Source organism: Emydura macquarii, unplaced genomic scaffold (assembly GCF_026122565.2).
Source record: "Emydura macquarii macquarii isolate MOO-44397 ecotype Brisbane River unplaced genomic scaffold, CSIRO-AGI_Emac_v2 contig_2768, whole genome shotgun sequence".
Lineage (NCBI taxonomy): Eukaryota > Metazoa > Chordata > Testudines > Chelidae > Emydura > Emydura macquarii.
Window position 1 is genome coordinate 13,195,532 of NW_027132905.1, and position 19,654 is coordinate 13,215,185.

At 38.1% G+C, this 19,654-nt stretch overlaps 1 protein-coding gene across 2 annotated transcripts; it reads right to left on the minus strand.

Moving 5' to 3' along the window:
* Positions 1–778: 778 nt before the first annotated feature.
* Positions 779–10,975, minus strand: YIPF5 (Yip1 domain family member 5). Of its 2 annotated transcripts, none has more exons than XM_067566711.1 (6): positions 10,851–10,975; positions 9,826–9,942; positions 6,899–7,071; positions 5,683–5,828; positions 2,666–2,731; positions 779–1,976 (listed from the first exon to the last, which is right to left on the minus strand). In XM_067566711.1, exons 2-6 carry the CDS (start codon positions 9,930–9,932, stop codon positions 1,809–1,811), a joined length of 660 nt encoding a protein of 219 aa, XP_067422812.1. In that variant the 5' UTR covers positions 9,933–9,942; positions 10,851–10,975; the 3' UTR covers positions 779–1,808. The 2 variants fall into 2 exon arrangements, with proteins under 2 accessions (XP_067422812.1, XP_067422811.1); XM_067566710.1 differs by having other exon boundaries at positions 2,666–2,847.
* Between the last annotated feature and the right edge of the window lie 8,679 nt (positions 10,976–19,654).

Sequence of the window (19,654 nt, forward strand, 5' to 3'; positions counted from 1 at the left end):
CTTGGTCTTGATGTTTACACAGAGCAGTCCTTCTGGAAAGATTCTTCCCTAGTCATTGTGTAAGATAAGAGAAGAATGAGAGAATATTTTAGTTACACAAGTTTTAGCTACTCAAAGCCACGAACTGTAGTGTCCAGTGATGCAAAATTTAAGTTTTCAAATTGTGTAAAGTATTTTTGTAACCTGTCTCCACACATACCATTTAACTGGTTTTAAGATTTTATGCTAAGTCATTTTATGCTAAGTCCCTCTTTCAGTCCTATCAAAAAGTATTCAAAACATGTATCATAGGCAATTCAACTCCAGAACTGTAAAAATAGATTATACTGAGTATCTGACAGTGGGTTACACTGATATAAAACTGGAGTAACTACAATGCAGTCAACGGTTACTCCAGATTTATACCACTCTAAGGGCAAAATTTCAGCCTAGAACTTGTATTTGATAAGAAATTTTAGCAAGAAATATTTCCAAAATAGGGACAAAATTTGAATCCTTAAACCAAACTGTGCCTGTTGAAAGAAGAATTTCATAACCACACAGTACAAAAAAAATTTAGAAGTTTCTCTCATGCATGTTTAAAAAATTAGCAGTATATAAACTAAGACTGCCCATCTTCCTTACCTACTTATTTTTTCCATGAAGTTATTACAATGCTGGGTCAGAGTTGATTGTCACCAAAAACAAGATAATGCTTTTACTGCAAGATTAAGCAAAGTAAAAAGCTGTAATTCAAATATATTAAAAGAGTAACCAGAAGAAGGGAGAGTACTACTGTTTTATTTAAGTGTTGTGGTTTATTCCAATGTGAAAGTTCCAATTTCATTTTAATAACTGAAATTCTCTAGTCGTTATGGTCATTCAAAACCATACAGCAGAAAGAGGGTTTAAAAGTCAATTCCAGCACCATCTCAAAATTATTTAGGGGTAAATTTAATCAATATGCATCAAATGATCTTTACAATAACTGCAATACTGACAACCATGACACTTTAATATGTTTTTCAGAATGGGTCCCCCCCCGGAAGTAAATACTTCCAAAAAAAAAAAAAAAAAAGTCTACTTTTGAGTCATTAATATGTGTATTATTAGGACAAGCTCCTGGCAAGTAATCTTAGTAAACCCAAAATAAGGTATAGCCACTTAAACTGATGCTAACATTTAAACACATTCACATTTCAAGTCTGAAACTTATCTGTCTACCTTTGACTAAAGGATGTGTTTTCAAATTAAACCATTTAAATTACATCTTGAATTATGAAATACCAACACATTGTATAAACAATAACAGCTTAAAGAGTATTTGCTAAATTGAATATTTTCTGTATTTTTCAACTTGCTTGAGAAACTCTCTGCAATAGAAGTGACAGGAATTGGGATCACTAAAGTATTTTTTTTAAAATAAAGACTGCAATGTCTGTAGTTTTATTTACTTTTGCTGATAAAAACCTACCAAATAACTGCAACCCCACTCCTCCTGTTCCCCGCCTCTCCACCTCAAAAAAAAACAAAACAAAAAACAAAACCCAAAGTTACTTTACTAAAGGCTGTAGAAATGGTAAAGAAATATTAAATTTTTATCTGTATAAGCATGAAAACTGAAAGCTATAGACACTGCAGATTAATTCAAAACAGTATTCAAGAGTCCTATAAAAGTGAACACGAGACATGTTTGTTTCCACTGCTCCATCAGACAATTCAAGAGTAAGTTTGCATGATAGCAGTGATGTAGCTGTTTGCTGGTCCAATTAAATGTTCCAAGTTGATTTTTTTCAGTTTGGCCCACTGAAGTCCAATAATCAGGACAGTCAATTCAAAACACAGAAATAAGAGCGAAGACTCCGTATAATAAAGCACAGGGATATGCTACTAGAAGCTGTTGTCCTTCCATTGCTAAGGCAGAAATGAAGATTTTGGAAGCAGAAAAACTGCACCATCCAATAATTCCAGCCGTGAGAATAATTCCCATCATCCCTCTGCAACATACAAGAAAAGAACACTTTAGAACATTGTGTGTACATGCTTAGAAGAAAGTAGGAATTAAAATATTTTCTAGTAAGTTAAATATTTCTTTCAAAGGTTGTTTTTAAATTTTATACTTAATTTTATCTTTGAGGGGTTTTTAAATGTACATGGAATTTCAGTAAATATGAAAAAAATAAGTGCTACTATTCAGTAAAGATTTTAGAATGAAACTAGCAGGGAAAAAAATGAAATTCTAGGTACAAAATGGGAGGTAGAATTGAGTAAACTTGAAACGAAGTTTTCGTTTGTACATCTGTACATGTAGGTTTCTATGATGAGTAAGGAAGCTAGTGATTCTTTTATAGGGGCATTTAAACTCAGTTTTCCAGACTCGACATTAAACTATATTACTCAATAAATCATTTTAGTGTTCTATATCCTGATATACAACTTATTTAATTGTTTGACAAGTAAATATGTCCAAAGTATCATAATTTGAGCGTAAAAGCGATTTGTAATAACTGAAAACAGGTAGTGTGAGTAAGTATTCATGCTGTACAAGTGTTTACTTCATTTGACATCCATTATTAATACAGTATAAATTCCATCTAACAGAACTTCCTTCCCACTTCACCCCACACAAGAAAAATCCACAATATATGGAAGCAGGATATTCTAAATAGTTCGTATTGATACTTACTGCAAAGAAAATATAACTGCAAAACTGGAAAGCAGGATCATAGGAAGAAGACAGTATCCCAGGACACTAGCAACACAGCCAAACGAGACGCCCGTCATGCTCATTAAGTTCAGCAGGCAAAATATTCCTAAACATCCAATTGCACTAATTCCATACACATACCCAAACTGAATTTTACCAGCCTAAAGATGAGAGGAGTAACACAAGTTAAACATTTTGTCTTAAAATTGACTAAATATTGCATTTTTACAAATAAAGAGAGGATAAAATTTAGTAAGCTTTGAGCTAGGGATGAATCTGAAGTAGGATTTAGGAGAGAAAGATGAGAGAGGATTAAGAAAAGGTATCCCACAAACAATCCAAATGGTAGAGTACTTGTATACCAAAATGTCCAAGAGGCATATTTACTGTATCAGTTTTCAATTACAAAATGGTGCTTCTAGAAAGCTGCAAACTTAAGTGTGAATATGTAATGTAGTTCTCATTGAACTACAAAATCTTATGAACTTTGCTTGATTTACTCCATTATATTTGCATATTGATCCTACTCTGAAGATTATCTTGGTTTTTTTTTAATCACCACCTTTACTACAGTAATGTTCAAAGGCTAAATGAAAAATGTAAATCAGTGATGTATTGATAAATGCTACATGTGAAATAACTCTTTCCATCTCTACTAGTGATTCAGATTAATAATTTTGCCTTCAATTTTTTGTGAAGTGCCATGCTTACCTGAGTGTAAAATCATAAATTTCAAATTTGTGTGCACTTGTTTATTACATTTCCTATCTAGAATTATTAATACACTGTTTAAAAATCCGATTCCATTAAATTTAGGTATGTATCCTCAGAACATGGCTTGGAGACATGGTTTAAAAGAATGCATGCAATATAGACAGTACTCTGTGACTGCATTAGCTTGACAGATACAAAAATGTTTGAACTACAGCCCTCAAAGCACAAGGAAGTCGTTCTTAGATTTTTTTGGGCTGTCTAAAAATTAGTACCAAATGGTTGAGTGCTTTACAGACATAGTGAGATATCTGGGGAAACAGGCTGTGAACACCATGAATTCTGGACCCACCTACTGGGAGGCAGTATCAGCTAAGTGAAAGACATTGCAAAAAATTCAAGACATTCAATAAACCAAATGCTGAGTTTTATTAAGTGATATACCCACCATTGTAATATCCTCCCATATACCAGTTTCCTCTGCTATTTTAATTTCAGTATATTTTCTATTGTCTTAGACCCCACCTGTTTCTCAAAGCGTGCCTACAGTACACATGACCATCTTCAGATTAGTTTTCAATTCACTCTCAAACTGCTAACATACACAAGCAGCTACTTCCTTCACTCTTAAATTAGTTAGTTACAAAATAAAAACAAATGGTAATGCAACTTAGACTAGTCTAAGGCTATGTCTACACTGATGGTGGCAAATTTGCCGCCGTCAGATCGACCTATCTGGATCGACTGAGCGGTCAGTGAAGACCAGCTCAGTCAATCCAGAAATCGACATATTAAGACCACCTTCTCAAGTGGCATAGCGCTGCGTCGATGGGTGCATTGAAGACGGAGTGCAGAACAGAAGCCGACAGGAATTATGCAAGTTTTTTGCATAGTTTGCGTAACTCCGGTCGACTGCTGCCATATCTCCGAGATAAGTGTAGACAAGCTCTCGGTAACAAATATTCTTGCTGATAACTGAATAAAATGTAGCTGAGCATGTCAAGCAGACACTTGGAAATTCATAAAATAATAATGTTACACCTCATGAATGGTCCTTTACAGAAGGAATGTGTTCCTCTCAATACTAGGGGCTGCATTTTCCTTAAGGAAATATGTTACTGGCAACAGCCATCCTGGAATCCCATTGTTCCAAAACAGTGGTCTGCATGTAGTGGCTATTTCATATTCAATGAGATTTCAGGTCAACAACAAAAAAAGGGTAGTAATTGAAAAAACTTACAAGCTTGAAATTGATTTAAAATATTAACATTTACAGTATGGAGATTGGTTTGTTCCTACTTTAACCATTTATGCTTCAGAAAACTAACTATTGCTTTACACTTCATTGATAATAATGATGAAAGACTATGCTTACTTTTAGCCCTGTACATAGAACAACTTTGTCAATCTTATTCCAATTAAGTTGAATGGCAAAACACCTATTGGCTTCTATGGGAAAAGGCCTATTAGCAAATGTTAACAGTTCTGGACATTGTTTTGCTGAATTTGTGGTAAGTGTTTATTAATACTGACATTAAAAATCACATCTAATGTTGTCAACCACATCAATATAATTTTAAAAAGTAATTTATTAATTGTGATCCTCCTTTATTAAGTTTTCTTAAAGACAATCAGCCAAAGGAACAACCTCAACAGTAAACTAGGTATATTGAACAAAGAGATCACTAAAATAAAATAATCCAATATAAAATTTCAGTGCATGGAAACTGGAATGATAGAAAAATCTACTAAATGTATATATTGAATATGTAGCAAGAGCCAAAACCATGGATAAGGCAACCCAATTAAAACATTTTGTGCAAATAAAATAATTACATTATATTGAAACTGTTTCTAACAGCAAACGACATCTTGATTTGTAGAAGGAGAAGAAATTGAAATATGGTTAAAATCAAAGATTTAACTTTATAAAACCAAGGACAATGAATCATCTGATTTCTTTCCCAAATGGTCCTCAGTCTTCATGACAACAGAAGCCATATTCTACAAAAAGCAAGATACTTAAAGAAACATGGCACATTACATAGGGAGCATGAAAGGTCTGCTGACCCAAAGTGTACTGAGGACAATGGAAAGACTCCCGTCAAGGGGCTTTGAATCAGGCCCAAAATTATGTATTAATGAGCCACAAATCTTTGGTTAAGACCTACTTTGTGACTTCCAGGTGTTAAAAGATTATTCGGAGACTCCCCCCAGGATAATTTGGCTTTTTCCAATGTTTTTGGACTATGATACACATTAATATTTTGCAATCTGTATCTTACCAGCAATAACGTGGCTCCAAAGGCAAGACAGAAGACCATTGGTCCTGCCAAATCAGTCTCATTCATGATGCTGCCATCTGCTACTTTTAATGGGTGTAGCACTGTTAGTGTCTTCTGCCAGATGTGGTCGAAATTGATCCCTAATTCTACAGGTTACATGAAAAAAATTATGCAGATTTGTTTCCCTTTTTATTTCTCCTTTGCCCCCATTTTCTTCACCATTACTTTTTCCTGCCCCTTCATTTTCAAACCTGCTCCAGACTGAAGGCAGGACATAAAGGTTATCGGGTGTCATTCCTCAGATGACCAAAGAATGATAGACAGTCTATCTCCCCTTTAGGGGTTAAACACACTGTCTCTATGGCACTCCAGTTCTCAACTGCTCAGGAGTGAAAGACTGCTAGTCTCGCAGGCCCCGATTCTGCAATCAGATCTGCTTCGATGGACCCAATGACAGAATTGCTTCTAAGACTGACCCTCTGCATAGTACAGTTTTGATTTACCAACTCAAGGAGTGAGACACCATCTATCTATATAGAATAGTAAACCAATTTTGCAAATAGTTTAGTACTAGAATGTACATGATGTGCTTCCATCTGAAGTGTACTTCCCCTGTCATTAGTAACAGGAAGGGTAATCTGTCTTAAAACTCTGACTAACACAATATAACAAATGTAGAGAGAAGGTGGAAAATCCAGCTATCTATCAATTCTGGCATCTTGTATAGGCAGTAATCTATGTAGGACATATCCTACATGTTTATTACTCCCGTCCTCAAATAAGAATTTGGGTTCTAGACATGCAAAACCTGGTATTTATAATTAAAGGGGCAATATCAATTTAAAAACCCTCCTGTTTTTAACCTTTTATTGTTGTAAATAACACCTATTATAACAGACTGAGAAAAAAATGTTTTGTTTGTTTTATTTCTACATTTGACATAACTCTGTGTACTGTCAATTTCCCATTTAATTTATGTGGCTCTTTCACAGTGCAAGGGGGAGAGAAATAACAGAATGGGACTGTAAAACTAGAGAAATTGGCAAGGGAACTCAGAGGCAGACAAGACAGGTACAATTATTTAATTTTTTTTTTTTTAGTTAATTAGATTCACTTGACATTGTTCCAGTCAGAGCAGAAAGTACATTTCCTACTTCTCAGGTTACCCCAAAGTTATGGGTAATTTTGTCAATGAGTAGTAAAGAATAAGTTATACCTTCTAGTAAGGGTGGTTCATCCTCAAAACTGCTTCCATAGAAAGACTGTGCTGCTGTTGGAGTGTATGTTTGTGTTGGCTGGTAAATCTGCCCTGTGTAAGGCTGTTGTTGCTGCATCATCTCTGGAGGGACAAATCCACTTTGCTGAGAGTAGTCATAGCCACTATATTGTCTGTGGAGAACAACAACATATTGGCAGGCACAATTCTCTTTTTTTAAACCTTCCATCAGTTACATAAGTCACTCCTTTTCTATATAACAATTTAGTATATATAGTTTATATAATTTTATAAGTGAAGCTAATTGCTCCCCCCACCCTCAATGTGTACACCCTCCTAGCTGCACAGATGAAGTCAAATCCCTCTCTCCCCCTCCAAGGTGTACATTATGATTTGAAAAGGTATATGGGTTCTATAGACTCCTTATGTCGAGTTCTCTAATTTAAGTAATCAGGTCAAATTTTGCTTAGTTTCAGATTTTATATCTTTTTTACCATTAGATGTCACACGATAGTAGGAAAATTAAGAAGCCTACAAGTAGTAACATTTTCAGGCCAAAACCAACCCAAACCCATTTAATCTGAAAATGACAAGATTGGGCCTATAGCAGACTAGCAAAAGATATCTCTAAATCAATCCAAATATAGCCCGTTCAGTTCTATCTGACTCCTATAAGTTATCAAATGACAGCATGAATTTATACACTCTCAGTATTAAAACCTATATTTAACAGAGCTCACTCTTGAAAGAAGATCTCAGGTCTTCATATTGTTCAAGCTCTCTGTATATTTTCATTGAGCTGAAAGACAGCCTAGTCAAATTCACTATTGTCCCTCTTCCCATAAAACAACTGTATCAACCACTACTCTTAACATACATGTGATAAGGATTATGACATTCAGAGACTAAGCACACATTATGACATCTACCAGCATGACCTGATGCAGATGACAACCTTAGTAATATTTCAATTTCTAACCCACATTTTATCAAACTCTGGTCACAGGAGACTAATTCTGCATCAAGCTTGCACTTTTGAATATAAGCTGTTTGAACTATGTGCTTCTGCCCACACCCTTCAAAACAAGAATATTTTTAACATTTTACTATCTCACTGGTAGCTTGAAACTAGGTCTGCAAAATTTCACTCGCAAAGAATCACACTACTGTGACACCCCGGATGGGTACCTAACCATCAACTAAAGAAAACTCCATGACTGTACAGAGACATTTAAGTAAAAATGAATAAATTTTAGTACAAGGTTCTGTATTTTCCCTCCCTCCATTCTCCTTCTAAAGCCCACCCAGAAAAGGAACTTTCCACATGCAAATCTCCCTTTCCACCCCTGTGGAAGGGAAACTCAGCCACCTTTGCAGCACTGTGATCCTCTTGACCTTCCTGGGGGTGCACAGACACATTTACTTCTCTTCCACATCCACACAAATTCCCCTTTCTTTGCCTACATGCCTTCTTGCATAGATGAACATGATTTGCTGGGGAAAAGTCAACACAGCTTTTGTAAAGGGAAATCATGCCTCACCAATCTATTAGAATTTTTTGAGGCGGAGTCAGCAAACGTGGATAAGTGGAACTTATGATGAACTGGTGGATATAGTGTATTCAGACTTTCAGAAAGCCTGTGACAAAGTCCCTCACCAAAGGTTTTTAAGCAAAGTAAGCTGTCATGGGATAAGAGGGAAGGTCCTTTCATGGATCAGTAACTGGTTAAAAGACAGGCAACAAAGGATCGGAATAAATTATCAGTTTTCACAATGGAGAGACGTAAATAGTGGTGTCCCCCAGGGATCTGTACTGGGACCAGTGCTGTTCAACATATTTATAAATGATCTAGAAAAAAGGGTAAACAGGGTGGTGGCAAAATTTGCAGATGATACAAAATTAAGATAATTAAGTCCAAAGCAGACTATGAAGAGTTACAAAATGATCTCACAAAACTAGGTGATTGGGCAACTAAATGGCAGATTAAATTTACTGTTGATAAATGCAAAGTAATGCATAGTGGAAAACATAATCCCAACTATAGAAACAAAACAATGGGATTTAAATTAACTGTTACTACTCAAGAAAGAGATCTTAGAGTCATTGTGGATAGTTCCTTGAAAACATCTGCTCAATGTGTTGCGCCAGTCAAAAAAAACTAACAATGTTAGGAACCATTAGGAAAGCGATAGATGGTAAGACAGAAAATATAACACCACTATATAAATCCATGGCATACCCATATCTTGAATACTGTGTTCAATTCTGGTCACCCCATCTTAAAAGATACATTAGAATGGGAAAAAGATGCAGAGAAGAGAAACAAAAATGATTAGCAATATGGAACATCTTCCATATGAGGAGAGATTAAGGAGATAGGGACTTTTCAACTTGGAAAAGAGACAACTCAGGGAGAGTAGGCTGGAGGTCTATAAGATCGTGAATGGTGTGGAAAAAGTGAATAAGGAAGTGTTATTTAGTCCATAATACAAGATCCAACGGTCACCCAATGAAATTAATAGACAGCAGGTTTAAAACCAAAAAAAAGGAAGTTGTTCACACAAAACATGGTCCACTTATGGAACTCATTACCAGGGGATGTTGTGAAGGCCAAAACTATAACTGGGTTAAAAAAAGAATTTGATAAGTTAATGTAGGAGGTCTATCATTGGGTATTAGCCATGATGATCAGGGATGCAACACCATGTCTTGGACGTCCCTAGCTTTTGACTGCTAGAAGCTGGGAATGGATGACAGAATGGATCACTTGATAACTGCCGTTCTGTTCATTCCCTCTGAAGCCGCTGGCACTGGCCACTGTCGAAAAGATACTGGGCTAGATGGATCATTTGTCTAACCCAGTATGGACAGTCTTATCTGGAACAACTTTGGGGTTTTTTTGTGTGTAAAAAATTGTACAACTTACTTGTTGTATGGTCCCTCGCTTCCACTGTAATCATAGGAGTGTGTCTGGTCATCAATGCTATAACTTGTTTGGTAGAAATCAGTATTGAAGTTGTCAAACCCAGACATTGCAAATGATCTGTAAAATAAGATCAATGCTTGCATAAGTCATAAATGTTGACTTTGGCTTCTGGCTGTCATACAGCTCTAATAAATTGTTGATGCCTTTATGGACAAACATTTGCAGGCAAACTCAAAAACAACACACAAAAAGAGATTGTGATACTTTAGATTGTGTATATATCTACGTGTGCATGTGTAAATGTATAACATATAGTTTACAGTACCATAATCTCTCAAAACATATTTTTATAACTGGATTTAGGAAGAGTGTTTCCTTTCACAGACACTAATACAAAAATTAAATGTGTCACCGGTGTAACAGTTACACAGACGCGTTAAACAGTTCCGAGGAACACCAGGCTCCATACAGCCAGGAAACCACACCACAAACCTCTCGTGTTTTCAGCATTACAAGCACGAGGCGCAGCTTTAAATAACACCAAAATGTGCACTGTCGACAAGTTGACGGCCCTCACGCCCCAGTCCGTATGCTCGGAGTCGGGGCTCCAGGGGATCACCCCCAATTTCTGCCACTGTCTCGCTGTAACCTGGGGCCAATCGGCTCATGCCTCTACACCTGTTTCCCGCTCTAGAAAGTGGAGACAGCGATCCCGACCCAATCTGCCGGGGGAAGGGAAGTGTGTGTGTGTGTGGGGGGGGGGGGGGGGTGACGACGACATAGGCTCGCAGCAAAGCAAGGGCCCCCCGCTGTTGTGAGGAGAACTCGGGGAGCCGCGGGACGTGGTGGGGCGAGAATCGGGGCAGCGCCAGGGAGAAGGCGGTAGGAAGGCGGGCTGCGGGAGGGATGCACCGGTGGTGTCGGGATAAAGGGAAGGCAGCCCCCGAGTTGGTCAGCTGGGGAGCAGGCAAACGGCTCTGCGGAAGGGCAAGGGACTAACGGCCCGTGGCTTTCCGCAGACTCACCTAACGGCCCCTCCTCGCAGCCCTGAGAGAATCCCCTCGGCTGGCCGCCACCGCCGCCCCTCACCCTCTCCGGTCTCCGCCGGAGCTGCGACGTGTCACGAAACAAATGAACCACTTCCGGGTCAAACGGGATGGGGCATGCGCAACGGCGGCTCCGGCCTTCTTCGGGACCTTGGGGGTTACTGAGCATGCGCGGTAACGATTCCCCCTCTCCCCCCCGCCTTTCAGGCGGGTGAGCATGCGCATTGGAGGGAGCGGGGCGGGGCGCAGGACAGGTGAAGGGATATCTGGGCGCTGTCTGGAAGGTGGGACGAGGGCTAGGAGAAGGGGGACGGTGGGGGAGGCGTTGGTTGCCCCTTGGTTTATTGTTAGGGCCGGTTGGAAACAACGACATTTCAGCAAAGGAGGGGGGAGGCTGCCCAGGGGACTCGGGCCGTTTCCGACCCAGCTCGTCAATGCACAAACCTCCCCCCCCCTTTGACAGGGAGAGCCGCGGTGGTGGCCGAGCAAACTGGAAAGAAAGACAACACCCCCTTCCCCCGCTCATCCGCGCCGTGCGTCCCCTCCCCTCCCCTCCTGTCAGTCGCGGCCGGTCTGGAGGCTGTAGCGGTTCCCTAGTTCATGGTGAATGTCGTGATGAACGCGCTTCCTCCAGTCTTAAAGCACCTAACCTGAGTTGCACGTTCACCTAACGCTGATCTCTGCGGTATCCCGCAAGCCGCCTTCTCTTGTTCGCAGTTTTCCAGCTGCGTGAAGAGGAATGGAAACGTCCAGCATAAACCAGAGCGCCTCACTGTAGAAAAAATGTACCTGCGAAAGGGAATCTGTGATATAAACGATTGCTTGGGGGACACGATTGCAGAAACAAGGTTCTTTTGTATCGTTCCCCATGGTACGATTTGCTCACTCCATTTTAAATTACTGACATTTTGGGACTTCTCTTGAGCTATTGTTCCAGGCCAGTAGAACTCACTGTTTGCAAATATTTATTGTGTATGGTTCTGGACTGGTGTCCTTTCCTTTCTCTCCCATTGCTGCACAATTTTACTAGTGATAGAAATGAGATTTACCTATCGTAACTGCCGTGATTGCAGAGGCCAGAGGTAACTGTCCATAGCAGGGGGAGGCGGAACCTGAAAAAAGAAAGATACAACCTCTGACAGAAATCTGGGGGTGCATGTGACCCCCACATGACCTTTCCTCCTCTGCTGCCTCTGAATGATTGTTTCAGGGAGAAGGAGTTTAGGTTTCTGTGGGGGTTTTTTGTTTTTCATATTAATGATATTAATGATTTTTGCAAACTTCTTGTACTTACGTGCTTTTCCATGATTTTAAAAGAATAATAATAGTTATTAGTTCAGAAAGTAACTCCCTGAGTTAAAAACATGCTGATTTTTATAAAATCTCTTTAATTTTTCCTTTACCTGCTTGTATTTTTTTCATGAGTGACTGAACATATACACTTGTTATGAGATGGTAGCACTTATGAAATAATAAGGTGGAAAAATCATTGTGTATTTCTGCATAGAAGAAAACAACATCTAATAGCTGAAGAAAAAAAGATTGAATCCAGATCTAAAATTTTCTGTACAATTTTAGTTAATGTGAATCACAGTAAGCTTTAACAGAAGGAGGGTAACATTACATGTATCACTAGTGTGTGTGTATATAAAGTTTTCTAGGTTGCTAAGGCTTTTTTATTAGAATTCCTCAGTGTTCTTTTTGACACTGATTCCCATAGTGTTATCTTACAGACAAATTTCAGCTATTTATCATTAGAATTGAATAGGATTCAGTATTTGCCTTTAAGAGTGTCAGCTGGTACTAGTCTTACATGATATGGTATTATCAGGGCTAGTTGCAGCTACAGGTGATCCAAGCCAGACTACATAATAGGAACCCTGGAGATTTTTTTTTCAACAAGAGATTTTCACAAACATAATGAAAATTTGTTGGTTATACAAATGGGGTTATGAGCATTTCGTCTGATGTCTTGTCACATATTATAAACACATTAATGGGTAAACATTGGAAGCTTGGGACCCAGAACAGCAGCGCCAATATTGGTGGATGTTTTTACTTTTTAAAATGAATCTAGTGCTGATAAAATGACGTCACAGGAAACAGAGAGCCTGATTCTGATCACAAGACTGTTTTCACACTGCGGTAATCACATTGACATTGTTGGTTTACACTAGGGTAAGATCAGAACTAGACTCAGAAATCCCATGTTTATCCAAAGGTATATCATGAGTTGTGGCAGAGCAAGCTTCCCCCACATGATAACTACAGTAATGTGCCTCAGCTCTGACCTAGTGGAACTACATCCAGGGAATAGAGATTAGTTTAGTTTCCTTGCCTGTTCATTCTTCAGCATCTTTGCTGAAACTGCCAATAAGAATGCCACTTAATAACTGTGTGGTGTTTTTTATGTTAATTCTTTCCATTATTATGCCATTAACACCTTCCAAATAGGCTATGAAACAGCCATTAGATAGACGGTAAGCAGCAGCTGTTTTTAATATGAGACAAAAATTAACAGAGACACATTGGTTTAACAAATGCACCCCTTCACTTAATAACAATATGTATTGTAATGTTAGAACACTAACTAGTTAATCTTCATAGGAAACCTGTTAGGTATATGACATTTTTAAATCTCCATTTTACAGATTGGGAAACTCAGGAAGATAGGTGAAAGGGGCTAGCCACTGGCTCTAGAGCAAATTAGAATCAGAACTAGAATTAGAACTCTGTCTATTTTTAAGCCTGTGCTTATTATACCTTTGGCCCATGTACTTACTTATGCATCATAAATAAGGTTGCTTGTTTTGATTATCTTCTGAGACTGACCTCATGTGCGACCTTATTTAAACAGAAAAATTCACCAGCTGTTATTTATACAGAACTCAGATAACAACAACAAAATTTACCCTGTCAGGTTAAAAGATCCTTTTTGCCTATAAGTGTGATGTTTTTCAATAATTGGCAATTTCATATTAAAAATAAATCATGGGAAATATTTTGCCATCAAGTGATAAGCAGAATCCCACTGAATTAAATGGAGAGTTTTTCTTGAAATGTAATGGCTTGAAATGGCCTGGTTTTAAATTTCATTACTTTTTTAGGTTATTGAATCAGAAGTTTAGATATTAAAGAAAAATTGTTCTAATAAAACAAACATTTTTATTTTCCTATTGTAACTAAAGATGCAAAAACTAACCTGGTAAAAACAACCAAACAAAAAAACTCAACAGGAAAACTGAAACTAAAAAATTCCCCTGTACATTTTATACCCAGATCTCCTCCTGCACTAAGGAATTGCTTGGAAATGTAATCCTACTGAGATTTTTAATGCAGAATTATAATGCTTTCAATATTCTTGACCCCTATACTCTGCTGCTATTCAAGTTGACTGTGAAACTCCCATTGAACTGAAAGCGGGTATGATCAGTTTTTTTGGTCTATAATAAGAAGCCTGAGATACTGTTAAGTGCAGTATTGTGAATAGTATAGTGTAATACATTTCAAGCCTGTCTTAGCTAATGATGCACTGTGATTTTCTTTTCTGTGTGTATAGTTAGTGACTAAAAATTTCTTTAAACTTCAGTCAACACATTTTTTTACTGAGTAGTATTTAGTTCCATTTTTCTTCAGTTTCTGAAATAGCTGATTTACAACATCTAAGGGCAATAACTCAGGGATGGAGAGGCAATATATGTATTAAAGATTTTTTGAACAATGATTTTAGAGACTTACAGTGATATTTATGTCAGTGTTTTGAAAGAAGATTCCCCATTCTTCATGAGTGAAGTATACAATTTTCTTTTGATGTTGCTGTGGATACCAGAGGGCTCAATCTTGCAAACCTTTCTTCATGTGAGTAACATTATTAAAAACATTGAAACCCTTATTCATGCAAGTAAGGGTTTGTCAGAAAAGGCAGTGTATATTAATCAAAATGTGCAAAGAGTATACTTGTACCCAGATTTAAGACTTTATTTGGGACATTGCCTGGAACAATTTTTTGTGAATCCATTAAATCACCAAAAGGTTTATGTTCATACAGAATTGTTATTTCCTCCTGTTTTATTCTGTGTGATGGATGTTGCAGAGTGTTCTTTGATCAATATGTCTCGCTTGTTTTTACTGCATATTTAAATCTTCCATTAGAGAATGAGTTTTGGATTTGCAGATGTCTGCTTTATGTGTGTTGTAGACAGTATCTTTCCCATAATTCAGAGTCTCATTAAGAATATTGGATCACTTAATCTTGAACTGCAGATACTGCAAACTGATAATCTTTCTGGTTTTTGTTTATGTCATTTTTAAACTTTCAGTTTGAATTACAGGACACTTTTGTTTCTTGCAATCATGCAGAGAGATGTGGTAAAGTCCCAAGTCTCAGTACCTAGTAAAGAAATAGGAAAACACAATACAAAGTGGTTAATAGAGCATTTGGAGATTATTTTTACATCACGTTTCCAGAATCTCATGTACACAAATATATAACATATCTTCAATGTTAATTATTTTACATTTCAGATATCTAAGAGCTGGGTCTGTTTTTTCCCTCTGACTTCCTGATGGTTCATTGTCATCTTTTGATAGCATGAAGAAGTCAAAGCTGTCTGTTTTTCTGCTGATGCATGAGTCTATTGTAGATAACTCTTATTAATGAGTTTTAAATCTTATGCATTCCCCATGCATCAGTGGAAATCGGGCATTTTTATATATTCTGATATGTTGCAAAATTGTTGCTCATCATGAACCCAAACCTGCTTTATTTCTGCATTGTGTTTTGTATAGTCCTAGCACAATGGGGTTGAGGCCTCTAGGAGATATTGCAGTACAAATAAATAATAATAATCTAAATCTCACCCGAGTTCATTGGAAGTTTTGGATACACAAGTAATGCAAGACCAGGCTTCAGGGAGAATTAAAATGATAAAGAATTAGTAGTCACAATAGCACACATCAAAGGGAGTAAGGCACTTAAATACCTTTGAGGATCTGGGCTTATGTCCTTTAGAAATCCTATTGATTTGCATCATCAACTTCTCTGGGCCTCAGATTCCCCATCTATAGAATGGAAAAATAATAATTACAATTCCCCTTTGAGAAAGTGGGTAAGTGCTATATTATTGTTAATTTTTTTATTTTATTTTACTGACCTATTTTATTAGGGCTGGAATTAAAATGTAAAGCTTGATATTGGTCATAATTCCACCCAGCAGTATTACCCTGCAACAGATGGTGAGCACAAACCTGACACACCCATGTAGCCCCTTGCTGAGATGGTGGAGAGTGAATGTGCCAATTTAAGCAGGAAGAGGACTTTCCTTTGTGCAGAAAAGGTTATCCGTGTCAGCTCTGCATAGGTCAGTGTGGAATGTGTCTTGGGCAGAACTGGGTGAGGGACCATGGGATCTGCTTTATATGAATCCAGTGAACCTGCTACACTACAGAAGTAGAGGAGAAAGGCTAGGATTGCTCTTCCAGTTCATAGTCTAGAGTATTAGCATCAGGAGGCAGAGGCTATGGAAACATGCTATAGCCTCATGGCCTGATTCTGCGGTAAGTGTTGATTTTACCTCCCTAACCCTTCTCCCGCTCAGTTTGACTTTCATAAAGCCTGCTTGCTTAAGCTTTATGTGGGTGATGTGAATTTAATCCTTAGTGAAGATTGTATTAATTTTTAATCTAACTTCCAAAGCTAAAAAACACAGACTATCAAGTTTATAGTATGTGCCAAATTCACCATGTTTGCTTCTTTATGCTCATTGCAGTAAGCAACTTTCATCTGGGTGCACACATTTTAGTTTTATCTATGGAATATGAGCACAGACAGCACAAGAGAGGAATGTTTTCACTTTAATGTTAAAGTAGCTGAGGTCGCTGTGGATTTTTTTTTAAAGTAACTTTATTCTGTTGTGAATGGGCTCTGTTTCCCAGGGTATTTGTTCTGTTATTCATTAAATGGAAAAAGAAACCAAACAGAGCATTATTGTTAGACGCATTGTAAATATGGGGAAAATATGGATAAAATCCTTCTTGCTTAAACTGAGCTCTCACTGGCTTTTAATGGGAATTTTCTTTCAGTAGGAGAGCATGATTTGGCCTTTGAGCTTATATACTTTGTATAAAAAAATGTTCATTTGACATACTTTTCCTGAAGCTCATAGCTTAGTAACATGAAGTGGTTTTACCCACAGTGGTACCTCCTTGGGCTATGATCTGCTTAGATTACCTAAATTAAGCAGGGTGAGTTCTGCTTAGTACTTAGATGGGAGATACCACAGGAAACCCTGCATGTTGCAGAAAGGGGTGGATAGTTGGTGCTGGTTTGAAAGGAGACATTGCTCCTTGTGTGATAGCACTGAGCCAAGGCTCCTACATAATGTCCATATTCAGTTAGAGGTGACATATTTTGGAGGAGACAAAATTATATTCTAATCACTTAGTCATTAAAGGTATCACATCACTTCTTGCAAAATTGCATTGTTAGATCTCATGTACTGGCAAAATTCTGTTTACTTTTCATTCTGCCTTCTTAAATTCTCCCTTCATGTTCAGTTAGATACAGTTCTGCCCTTCATTTCCTTTCTTATGGTGTTGCTATTCAGTAGTTATTAGTTGTTGTATCCCAGCACAGAAATGAGAACAATTCTTTAATGGATAACTGATTCTTGTGTATATTGGTTTTGTTGTTTGTAAAGTACTTTGGGATCCTTGAGAATGAAACTCACTATAAAATACAAGGTATTATAACTATTTTTCTACTTAAGCATATGTCAATTTGCAGTATTATATAATACTGTATTCTTGTTAAACTTAGATATAAATGTCGAGCCAGTAGAAAAAAAATAAAATCTATAGATCCTAACACATACAGAACCTTATGTGTTATTCTGGGCAACTCCATTACGTTAAGTTAAAATTGGTACCTAAAATATGCCAAAATTTACTTCCCTCAAAATTCATCTACTGGATAAAGCTATGATACAGTATCTTGATCTGGGAATGATAATATAAAATACTGAAAAGTATAAAAAACCAGGAGAAAAATTATTACTACAGAGCCTTAACTGATTGTTAACAGTTATTTTTAAAATGTGAGCTAGTGATTAAAGCTCAGTGTTGGGGGTCTGCATTCTTTGTTCTATTCCTTCCTCTGCCACTGGCTTGTGTACTCTTGGGCAAGTCACTTAAAGTTGGATTCTCTTACCCTTCCTCATGAAAGAGAATGGGGCTGTTAATGGAGCAAGATTCTACTGAAGATGAGTAAGTGACTAATCCTGTGCCCATTGAAGTCAATGTCAGAACTTCCACTGCCATCCCCACAGAGCAGCTGAGCATGCTCCAGCCCAGAGCTGTAGGGGCTGAGCAGGACTGTCCCTGCAAATGATTCTTCTGTGCACCAGGAGGTGCTGCATTGCTGTGCACAGGAACTGAGGGCAAAGAGACTGTCTCTCCTGTGCTTCCAAAGCCTCTCCCATGCTGGAATGCAGATGGTCAGGGCAGGGGTAGTCAATAGGTGGACTGTGGACCAATTCAGGACTGCCAGACACTTGAATGGACTGCACATTCTTGTCATTATTGTTATTGCAGTGTGAAAAATGTTTCTCTGGGAGTCTGGACCTTGACTATACCTTGACCAAGAAATTTGGACCTTGACAAAATATAATTGACTACCCCTGCAAAGGGGTGAGTGTGACAGATATTGCAAACTTATGCAGGATCTGTGGGGTTTTAACTTTTTAAAGGCTGTTTGTATGGTTGAGCCAGACCTTGAAAGCATGAAAACTTCAAATACTATTATACTGAGATGAGCCAGATGCTGTGGGCCTGTAGAATATTCATAGACCATTGTATCAATACGTATTATGTCTGTGTGTGCCTGACTTGCTGGGTGGATTTCATTTGAATTGGAATCACCAGCGGGATGATTAATGCAAAATCCCAAGGCTGGGTAAGCAGATGTCCAGCCTTTGAATATTTGTCCCCTGAGGAAAGGAGCAGTGACTGATTTTACGTGTTTCAGGAGGCCTGGGGACAAAGGCTTTTGGGGTATAAAATGCAAGAGGGCTGAAAGGCAAAGGGATAAAGGCCCATACCCAAAGAGAGGTGATGGCTAGAGGCCTGAGAGGACATTTCTTGTACAGACCAGTGGGGCTGCTGAAGGTGTCATTACCCCAAAACTGTGACAGTAAGGAGCCAGGAAGAGAGAAAAAGAGTCTGGGGTGGGGACTGGGACAAGTAGCTCAATGGGTTGGGTGTCTGGAACTGGAATGTGGATCTGTAGGGAGACTGGGGCAAAGAGCCAATGAAGAGGTAGGGAGAGGATATGATAGACTGTGACAAGGAGAAGAAGGCTTGGGGGAAGATGAATTTGCACAGGCAACCTTATCGCTAGCATTTCTTAACTTTGGAGTGCTGAACTTTGCAACCACAACATTCTTTTCGAGTAGTTTTTGTATGTAATTATTTAAAATATTAAACACAACACAAGAATGGTTCAGTATGTCTCCAAGGTGCTCTCAAATTGTATAGCTGCTGGCCTGCTGCTAATTTGTCCTCAGAGATCTCCTTTTTCATGCATTCCTTATCCAGTTGCTTATTTACTTCTTCCAGTGTCATCATTTGCTCCCCCTTTTCAGTGTAAGGCCAGGGAAAAGGGCATATTCTCAGACTCTGTGTTAATCAGGGTTTGTTTTTATGAGCTCTGGGGTAGAGCTATTTAGTACAGGATTCACTGCTGACTAAGATGAGCTTCCATGGGAGCAGAGACAAGGAAACCCCCA